The sequence below is a fragment of the Panthera tigris genome, chromosome D1 (genome assembly GCF_018350195.1).
Source record: "Panthera tigris isolate Pti1 chromosome D1, P.tigris_Pti1_mat1.1, whole genome shotgun sequence".
In the NCBI taxonomy this organism is placed as follows: Eukaryota; Metazoa; Chordata; class Mammalia; order Carnivora; family Felidae; genus Panthera; species Panthera tigris.
The window spans coordinates 60755813-60767075 of record NC_056669.1 but is presented as its reverse complement, the minus strand read 5'-3'; the positions used below and the strand labels follow the sequence as shown (position 1 = coordinate 60767075).

General features: G+C 37.1%; 1 protein-coding gene across 1 annotated transcript; it reads left to right on the top strand.

The window, feature by feature from the left end:
* The first annotated feature begins 9867 nt into the window (after positions 1-9867).
* On the top strand, positions 9868-10821 carry LOC102970157 (olfactory receptor 51A4-like). Its single transcript, XM_015540755.2, has one exon. The coding sequence runs from the start codon at positions 9868-9870 to the stop codon at positions 10819-10821; it is 954 nt and encodes a 317-aa protein (XP_015396241.2).
* Positions 10822-11263: the final 442 nt, after the last annotated feature.

Sequence of the window (11263 nt, the reverse complement as noted above, 5' to 3'; positions counted from 1 at the left end):
TTTGTCCTGTATTACATCTGTATCAAACACAAGTATATAAATTAATATAAAACTTGCAACCCCTGCTGTCTAGTGTAGGAAGGGAGATATGTATGTGGGGAAAAATGGTCTTTAATATCACTACCATTGCCATAAAACTTGCCAAGTTTAACACAAATTTCTGATATAACAATTCTTTTGTTTTGTAGTTTTTTTTTGTTTTTAATTTTTAAAATTAATTTTAGAAAGAGAGAGAGGGTGCACAAACAGGGGTAAGGGGCAGAGTGAGAGAGAATCTTAAGCAGGCTCTGCTTCAGTGCAGAGCCTGATGTGGGGCTCGATCCCACAACCCTGGGATCATGACCTGAGCCAAAATCAAGAGGAAGATGCTCAACTGACTGACTGAACCACCCAGGCACCCCTATAACAATTCTTTTAAAACCACAAAAATATCTGGTATTATTTTACTGTTGGCAAGATGAGGATATTGAAGTCCAAAAAGTTTAGTCACTTGGTTTACCTACACATATAGTAAGAAATAAAACTGAAAATTAAGTCAGGCTCTCCTTGCCAAATCTCATGCTCTTCTTAGATAACACTCTGTTATTAATACAAATTTAGAGTGATCAAGTAAAAGAAGTACTTCTCCAACAGAATTAAAACTATTCATTAGAAGCTACAAAGTGTTCAGTGTAATTTATTTTTTGTATGTGAAATACTATGTGAATAGTATAGTCCTGTATGGATTATATTTACACTATATGGAAAAGATTATACACCCACCTAATACATAATTATAAGATTAAAAATCACCCCAGATTGAAAAGAGTAGGATAGGGGCACCTGGATGACTCAGTTGGTTGTGTCCAACTCTTGATTTTGGCTTGGGTCATCATCTCATGGTTCATGAGTTTGAGCCCCACACAGGGCTCTGTGCTGACAATGTGGAGCCTGCTTGGGATTTTCTCTCTCTTCTTCTCTCTGCCCTCTCCTGTCTGTGCTCTCTCTCTCTCTCTCAAAATAAATACATAAAAACTTTTTAAAAATCAGTTTAAAAAAGAAAAGAATGGGACAAATCAGTGTGAAAATGGATCTATCTGTACACCCATATAGCTATGTGACACTGTGTAGCATCACTCAGGGATTATTGGACAGAGATTGTCCCTGCTCCATACCATAACCTTACCCCTCGTTCTTTCTGATGCCCACATGCTGTTTGTCCAGGAATCCAATACACTCCGGCAACACAGTGGATCATTCAGTCATAAGCGATGATTCAACCAACATTTGCTAGTGGTTTTAGGGAGCGGAAAAGGCAACAAGAGCTAGAGTACATCAATACAAAGAAACTCTTTAAGAGTCATGACATGTCAAGTTAATTTTGTTGTTACCTTTCCTTTCTGTCACAGTGAAAGATAGAAAATTATCAAGGAAGAGTTCATGTGCCAGTAAAGAGATAGTTCTTGGATCTGAACAGAAAAAGACAGAGCTTAAACACTATGGAGAATGTCCACATTCACTGATTTGGAGGATAAATAATATATAAGTGCTTTTTCTCTACCCATTATTCTAAATCTTCACTGTACGTCATATGGATCCATGGAATTTGTATTGCATTGTAGAATCAAATTGTTTATGTGGACAGGGCCCCACACCAATAAAATATACTTTCAGTGGTCTTTCATATCTTGATAGTGACCCTTAGGGAACCCACAGTTACGGGGTTCATACCAGCCTCTAGTGAGAACCATAAATTCTCTGGACAGTATACTTCTTCCATACAGTAAGGTCAGATACAATGATGTAATATGCTTAGTTCATGCCCTGCAGAAATGAGATAAGGCTGTTGAGAAGTCAGATTAAGGTCTAGTTAGGGATAGAGAAAGCTCTGAAGCTCTGTCTTACATTCTTGACAAACACAAGTGTCTTCCCATCTGAAAGTTAGAGGGCCACCTGGGTGTCAGTTGTTTAAGTGTCTGACTTCGGCTCAGGTCATGATCTCATGGCTCGTGGGGTTGAGCCCCCACATCGGGCACTGTGCTGATAGCTCAAAGCCTGAAGCCTGCTTCAGATTCTGTGTCTCCCTCTCTCTCTGCCCCTCACCTGCTCACACTCTGTCTCTCTTTCTCAAAAATAAATAAACGTAAAAAAATTAAAATTAGAGCATTCTTATGAAAACTTTTGGAAGCCAAATGGTATAAAGCAAAAAAGCAATTACTATTAATTTCATGTGAAAAAATTTTAATATTCCCACATCCAAAAAATAACCCCTCTTAGACTATTCTGATACCTTAGGTTGCACAGATACTCAGAGGCACAATTTGAAGCCACAATGTCTTGATGCTGAGAGGCTGAGTGTGCTTCCTGAGGAAGGAGCCTGGCCAGGCCACTCTCGCTGCTCAGGGTGTGAGCTCCCTCTACAATGACTCGCTGCAACACAAACACTGAACATTACTTCACTCTTCACCTTTTTCCATAAAAGTGAAAACCCTTTTCAATTTCTTTTGGTTAGCAAATACAGATACGAATATAGATCTTTTCATAAATGCAAAAAACTTTTTAACCTTATAAAACATTCATTTCTCTTCACAAGCCTGTCTTAATCCCCAGAAATATTGTGTCATGATCTTCATAAAATTGCTTTCTGCATTAGAAAATCAGATGTCTTGTATTGTTTCCTTATTTTATTTGCTCACTTAATCTAACCCTTAAAAATTTCTTTCAATGACTATATATTATTGGGCTTTCAGCAATATTGTTCCCAACAGTCAGGAATCTTTTCTTTCAAACAATTTCTAAAGCATTTTCTTCTTTGTCATGTCTCTTACACAGAAGTGTTTCTCTTTGTTCTAACATCAGCTCCTTCACTTCCTACACCATACTATGTCTTTGAGGGATCTGCTCGCTCTCTAATGCAATTTCAACCCTTTGCAAGCTACGATTTCTGTGTTAATGGTAGATAAGTTTCATTCCCAGCCGTTATATCTCTGATGGAATTAAGTCTTCAATGTCTTTGAGTAAATGTGCCTTGTCACCTCAACTCAGTGTGCTACTCTGTCTGCTCTGAATCTGCTCCTCCTTTACGGACTCCCCTACTGTATGCACATATACATATACAGATACACATCCACATCCACAACACACATATTCACTCAAGATAATTCTTATTGATTTTTTCTGTGTGTGATACATTATTCTCATTCTGTATGTATTTCCCATCTGATGACTCATATCTATACCTCCAACCAAAATCTTTCCTAAGCTAAATACAAATATAGTTACCAAATGTACTTCTCCATCTGTCTTCATATATATATATATATATATATATATACACATATATATATATATATATATGTATATATGTATGTATTTCAGACTGAGCATTAATTCCATGTCTCTATTTTATTTTTTGATATGTGGAATAGAGTTATAACAACTGTTTTAATGCCCTTGTCTATTTCCAAAATCTGTCAATTCCGGATCAGTTTCTTTAGACTAATTTTTTTCTCTTTCTTAGTGAGTCATATTTTCTTGCTTCTTTGTATGTATGCTTTTTTAAATTTTTTATTTTTTTACTTTTTTAGAGAGAGGGTGTGTGTACATGCAAGTGGGGAAGGGGCGGGGGGGGGAAGAGAGAATCTTAAGTGGGCTCCACATTCAGTGCAGAGTCCAATGCAGGGCTGGATCTGACAACCCTGAGATCATGACCTGAGCCAAAATCAAGAGTCATACACTTAACCAACTGAGCCACCCAGGCACCCCTGCAAGCATGTTTTAATTGGATTTCAGATACTATGAATTTTACCTTGTTGGGCGTAAGCAGAATTTATATTTACTAAAAATTATATACAAATTTTATTTTAAAGTTTATACTCCTAAAATTTATTTATATACCTAGAAATATTCTTAACCTTTGCTTTGGTATGATTTTTAAATTATCTGGAATTTAAGTTTGATCCTTAAGTTCTTATGCTTAAGATTTATCAAGCATGACAAGTGAGCTTTTAACATAGAATGAATTGTTCATTACCCCCACTGATTGGACATTATTTTTGTAAGTATTTTGCCCAATGACCTGTGGACTATGAGTTTTTCCAGTGTGGCTGGGAACAGGCACTTACTCAGGCCATGTGTGGGTTATTAAACCTATTTCATTTTCCTCTTAGAGAGTTGTTTCTTTGCCTCAGGTAAAGGCCACTTCTTTACACATATGCACCAATCAGGACTCTGATAAGTATTTGAGGGAACCCTCTGCAGATCTTCAAGGCTCTACCTTTGGTAGTCTCCTCTTTGTTACTCTGTCTCATGAACTCTATAAACAATTTTGTCTTCTTGGATTCTCAGGAAGTTCATAGGCTCTGTCTAGGTTTCTGCCTGGAAACTCTCTCAAAGCAGTGAGCTAGGGCCATTGTGGGATTTATTTATTTATTTTTAAATGTTTATTTATTTATTTTGAGAGGGGAAGGCAGAAAGAGAGGAGAGAAAGAATCCCAAGCAGAGTCTGAGCTGCACAGCAGGGAGCAAGACACGGGGCTTGATCTCATAAACATGAGGCCATGACCAGAGCCAAAATCAAGAGTCAGATGTTTAACAGACTGGGCCACCCAGGCATCCCTGTGGGATTCATTTTGTATGTTTCATTGTCTTAAAAACTGTTACTTCATACAATTTTTCTAATTATTTTGGTTGAGAGTAGAAGATGAATTCAATTGCTCTTACTCCATTTTTGCCAAAAGTAGTCCTCCTCATCATTTATTTTTCATTGATCAAGAATATATTGAATGCCTCTATATGATAGGTATCCTTCTAGGCATTGCGAATGAAGTAGGAAATAAAGATTAGAACTTTAAAAGGAGAGGAAAATGTTACAATCACAGGAAAGACATAATAAAACTTTAAAAAGAGAGAAATTGTCTAACAACTAACAGCTTTGCAGTAAGAAAAGGAAGGAAAACCCAGAAGTTTAAATAAAATCCTGCTAACTCATACTAATATAAGTGGTCCTATACCTCTCAGAAAAAAACTATAGCAGTACAATGTTGAGAAATAATATAATAATGGATATTTATAACAATGATAGTGAAAGAAAGTGTCCAAACCTCAGCTTCTCAAAAACATTAGATTACAGTTCAAAATTATTCACCTCAGAAAATGATCCAAGCTAAGTATGGATACTTAAAGGAACAGTAGAGATACAACTGGTTTCATGCTGGAATGTGTGATTAATTACAGGGACTCTGGAGTATTGAGAAAAGCAGGCTTGGCATGTCCTTGCTTCCAAAGACTTTGTTTTCTGTGACATCTCATATGTAGCACGTTGAAACCACTATCTCAGGAGAATATTTTGATAATCTCCCTCTGGCACCTTGTGTCTAAGATTTTCTACTTGTGGCAATTAATAACTCTGGCTGCTGGGCAAATATCTCTATCAGTGGTTTCTAGCATCTTCTAAGAGCCCATCCATTCTCCATCTATGCCAAGGAAGGTGAGTCCAAGAGAACTGTGCTGCTGAGCTCACCTGCCAACCAATGCTGAAGATGCAGGTTGCATAGTAAGGAGGTTGCCTGGCACATAAAAAGGACTGTTGAAAGTATATTCTTTAAAAGAACAAAGATGAGGGGCACCTGACTTGCTCAGTCAGAGGAGTATGTGACTCTTGATCTCAGGGTCATGAGTTCAAGCCCCAGCTGGGATATAGAGATTACCTAAAAATATAAATCTTAAAAAAAACAAAAGAAAAAAGATGGCGAACCCTCTTGAGGAGCTGCTTCATTGAAGTTTTCCATAGATTCAAAATGAAAGTCATGGAAGATCAGTGCCTTTAAAAAAGAAACCAAAAGGGAGTTGGGAAATGATGAGAATAAAGACACCTAATTGAGGAGCCAAGAAGTGTGTTCTGTAGTTCAAGGTTAACAGATGGGGATTTATAGTACATAAGTGAGAGAGCAGGGTTTTGTTGTGGGTTCTGGAGGAAGACTCCAGGAGTGATACATACATCTTAAAAGGAATTTTTTAGGAGCTTGGAAGGAGGGCTTATGGAGATGGTATTTAAATATCTTTGGCTCTCCAGGAACAGCCAGCAAGATATCTCTCTGGCTAGGATGAGCAATCTACCAGAGTTAAATGGAACTCTAGCACAAGGATAACTGGAAATCGAGCAGGTTGATAAATACCAGAATGAATATTCTTCATCTGATTGTCACCTCCTTCTCTGCTTCTAATTTAGTGGCATCTACTCTTCAGTTCTAAATGAGCCTCAGTGAGGAGGATGACCCCAAAACCTTTTCCTACATCGGTTTTTAAAAGGGAGCTCGGGACACCTGGGTGGCTCAGTCAGATGAGCATCAGACTCTTGATTGCAGTTCAGGTCAAGGTCTCATGGTTGTGGAATGGAGTCCCGCATTGGGCTCCATCCTAGGCATGGACTCTGCTTGGGGTTTTCTCTCTCCCTCTCTCTCTGCCCCTCCTCCACACGTGCTGTCTTTCTCTCAAAATAAATAAATAAACACTTAAAAAATAATAACAAGTAAAAAGGAGCCTGGATTTCTTGTCAGTTTTAAATCTTCGCTAGGGGTTAGCAAATTTATACTACAGTAGGAACCTCTAAACAAGTAATTTATTTGTTTAAACAAAATTTACTATGAGATTTCTGTGTCCAAACAGTACTGGACTGCAATATGTGAAGGGTACAATCCCAATCTTAAAGGTATTTAAAATCAAACTGCATAAGGAAAACTCCTTTAGGTTTCAGCTGGAAGACAATATGAAATTATATGTCATAAATGCCATCTATTGGGGGGAAAAGTACATTCTGTATGGATTTAATGGCTTGAGGAATTCTTATAATATGAAATAGCATGAGAAGATTTTATAGAATGCTGGATATAGACTGGCTTTTATTTTTTTACTTTATTTTATTTTTTTAAAAATGTTTATGTTTGAGAAAGAGACAGAGTGTGAGTGGGGGAGGTGTTGAGAGAGAGGGAGACACAGAATCTGAAGCAGGCTCCAGGGTCTGAGCTGTCAGCACAGAGCCCAACACGGGGCTGGAACCCACAAATCATGAGATCATGACCTGAGCCGAAGTCGGATACTTAACTGAGCCATCCAGGTGCCCCATGGCTTTCAATCAATTAATTTAATCACCATCAGTGGAGATAGAGCATGATCACATTTGGGATCCCATCAGAAAGTGTACAAATATTCTGATGTTGGAATGAGAAAGTCGTATGTGGTGGAATTAAGCAACCAATCGGGCTAGAGTGGAGAGTGACAAGAAAAATGAAATTAGTTGAAATAAAAGACATTCTCATGGAACAGGGCTAGGCACACCACAAAAAGTATTAAACTTGTAACGGCTAAAAAAAATTGAAACACTAACAATATGACTGAATATATACTCGAGTTTCACATTGCTGGTGCAGTGATGTCCCTGGTGTATGGATGCGTGTGCTGGTAGTGCTTCATGGCTCAGTGACCAAAACAGAAGGGGGAAATGAGTATAAAAGAGAGAAGAATGAATTCCAAGGTATATTGGGAAATAAAGCAAAGGGAGGAAAGATGGTTATGTGTATATATGAACCTGTAGTATATGTATTTCTGTGTGTTTAAATGAGGTACATTGTGTATTGTGGTGGGTCAGAATTTTATGTCTGTTCCAGCTCTTAGTGTGGTGGGATGCAGTGTGTTGAGCAACTGTGGGTGTGTGGTATGTTCAGATGCCCTCTCTATTCTGAACTATGACTTTCTTCACCCCCTTCTCCTGTTCCTCCTCCTTCTCTTCCTTCTGCTTCTTGACTCATGACAAGGAAGACTGAGATATTTCATGTATACAGCTTATATATATATATATATATATACACATATATATATATATATATATATATAACAAAAATAATAATAAATAAAATAAATAAAAATAAAATTTAAAAATAAAAATAAATAAATAAAAATAATATTTTAATATTAATCTTTTCTGTATAATATAATATTTATATATAATTTATAATATATAAAGCTCAGTATTCTAATTGCCTAAAGTCAGTCTTCATAAGAAGAGTGGGCCCTCTTCATAGGGGCCCTATTCATAGGGGCCCTCCTTATGAGGTGCTGATTCACTCCCTCAGCTAAAACGACATGCTTCGTGAAACTCTTTTTAATAGACATTCTATGAAAAAATATAGTAGGAGATAGTAGACATTCACTACCAAGAATATGAGAGTAGGGGACTGAACAAGCATAGATCTATACATCAATGCATGGAAATGTATATATTGTGATTCATTTGGGATCTGCTCCTCGAGAATATGTTTATATCTATAAAAAGATAACTTTGCTTACATTGACATGCTTTTAAAACAGCACAGTTTTGGCTGAGGGGAAAAAAAAAAAAAGAATGTCTCTTATGCTAATATTCCCCATCTCTAGCTTTTTTCCTGAAAAGGAATCCTTCATCAATCTCTGTTTAATTTTTCTTCCGGTTTTTTAATTTTGGGGCATACTTTTAAATGATATAATTTCACAAAAGACATTGTGTTTTGATTTCATGCTCTTCCAGGTCAGTTATATTACCTCCCTTCTTCCCCAATCTCACATATCCGAATGCAGTTACATCACTGTTTTGTTTCCGCTTGCAATCGTAAACAAAAAACTTAAATCTAAGTGTATTCAACCAATTATTTGTAATCTCTTCCTACCCTTCTTTGTAAGATAAATACATAAGTGCTAACCTCATTTCCTCCAATTATGCTATTTTTTGTTTGCTTGAGCATAGTTGACAGACAGTGTTACATTAGTTTCAGGCATACTACACAGTGGTTCAACAATTCTATGCGTTATTCTACACTCACCACAAGCGTAGCTACTCTCTGTCACCGTACAACACTATTACAATACCATTGACTGGATTCCCTATGTTATGCCTTTTATTCCCATGACTTATTCATTCCATGACTGGAAGCCTATATCTCCCCCTCCCCTTCACCCACGTTTCCCAAACCTCCAACTCCCTCTGCCATTAGTTTGTTCTCTGTATTTATAGGTCTCATTCTGCTTTTTTGTTTATTACTTTCTTTTATAAATTCCACATCAATTACGCCATTTTTAAGATATTTACTGAAGTATTGTTATTTACTTCCTAGTATGTTTTTAAATAGATTTATTTCAAATTTTATTCAATAAATTATTTGTTAATATTTGAAACTATTCTAGCACCAGCTAAGATATAATAACAGTATCCACTTTAATGATTTTATAACTCATATTTCGAAAAATCAACATATGAATTAATTGTAAAAATGAAGGATGTCAGGATGTCACATGAATTTTTTTTAATGGTTTGAGGTTTATGTGGGTTATTGAAATATCCTATGCTTTATCTCTATAGGTAAAACAAACAGGAAAAATGACCAGATTTCCAGATGCCTGAATAGGTATGATGTTGATGTGGAGAAAGTGCAGGAATTTCTTTCAGAGTTTCAATTAAGGTGATTGAAAATAAAAATGGAAGCAAGCATAATTAAATAAATTAAGAAATAGAGTCCTCACAATAATTTTTTCTAAGCACTGAGATAAAAAAGAAAATTATTTTCTTTAAAGAAATTTCAAGAAATTTTCTTTGTCACTTGATCCATGTTGGAGTCTTCTGGGCCAAAGGAACTCTAGTAGCTCTTACCTTTTACTAGTAGTTATCCATTGCCCTAACTCCAGGTAGTTATTCAGATAAATTTGGAAACATTTTAAGGATCAATTCTTTGGTAGAAAAGGATTTCTAGGATTAGTGCTGCCCCAGGGGAGTTAGGTGCACTAACTGAGAAAAAATCTGTGTTTTTCTCCTAAGAGAAATGCCTAGAAGCTCATTTGGCCTGGATCCCAAGAAATATCCTTATGGGTCCTATAAACAGTAGCTGGTTCCAGCCACCCACTCTTCTCCTAACAGGCATTCCTGGACTGGAGGCTGTACAAATATGGATCTCTATCCCACTGTGTGTCATGTATCTAATTGCTCTCCTGGGGAACTGCATCATCCTCTTTGTTATCAAAACCACCTCCAGCCTTCATGACCCTCAATACATCTTCCTATCGATGCTGGCAACCACAGATGTGGGTCTGTCTTTATCAACTCTACCTACGGTACTCAGTGTCTTCCTCTTGAATCACAGAGAAATTGAGTTCCATTCTTGTCTGACACAAATGTTCTTCATCCACACCTTCTCCTCCATGGAGTCAGCCATCCTGTTGGCCATGGCCTTTGACCGATTTGTAGCTATTCGTAACCCATTGCACTACACTGTGGTCTTAACCTCTCCTCGGATCATGGGGATGGGAATTGCAGCCATGGTTAGGGCTGTGGTGTTGATGGTACCCTTGCCAATCCTGCTCAAGCGATTGTCCTTCTGCAGGGATGTTATTCTATCACATTGTTACTGCTACCACCCTGATGTTATGAAGCTGGCCTGTGGCCCTGTCAGAGTCAACATCATCTATGGACTGTCTCTTGTGCTCTGCTCCTTTGGAGTTGACTCTGTGTTCATTGCCATTTCATACATCCTTATTTTGAAAACAGTGCTGGGTATTGCTTCAGAAGATGGTCAGCTCAGAGCGCTTAATACTTGCATTTCCCACATTTTCACTGTCTGCATCTTTTATGTGCCACTCATTGTCCTGGCTCTAATTCATAGGTTTGGTACATTCACATCTCCTCTTCTCCATGTCACCATGGCCAATCTCTTTCTCTTCTTGACCCCAGTCCTTAATCCCTTGGTTTATAGCCTAAAAACCAAACAGATAAGGTCTGCAGTACACAAGGTACTTAGGGCCAGGAGAAACTTGCTGAAGTAGTCAAGTTTGGCTTAGTGAAAGTGACATCCTGACTCTCTCTTTACCTTTCATCTGTCTGTTTCCCTCTGGGAAATACATCATCATTTCAAGGATGGTTTTGTGAGAGTGGAAGTATTTTCTTTTTGTCTGCCAAGTGGATGGTATTATTTTGGTTATTGTCTTGATGCAATTTATTATTTACTACTTTTTATCTAATTTATCATCCATAAAAGTATTGTGTGAAAGATCTTACTGAAATAATTTTTATATCTCTCTTCTACTTAAATATTTGAGTTTAAATAATTAAGTGATTTACAATTAGGTATAAAATAAAGGTCAAGTTATTAACATATTTTAGAAAGTTTTCCATTTTCTTATCCCCACTTTTCTCTCCAGCCTCTGACTACACATTGCCACTTTTTTTCAAACTGGATGATTCAATGTATTTTTATACATATACACC

Excerpts from the sequence above, each read along its gene's own strand:
- LOC102970157 (XM_015540755.2), top strand. The coding sequence starts at position 9,868 with ATGGGTCCTATAAACAGTAGCTGGTTCCAGCCACCCACTCTTCTCCTA.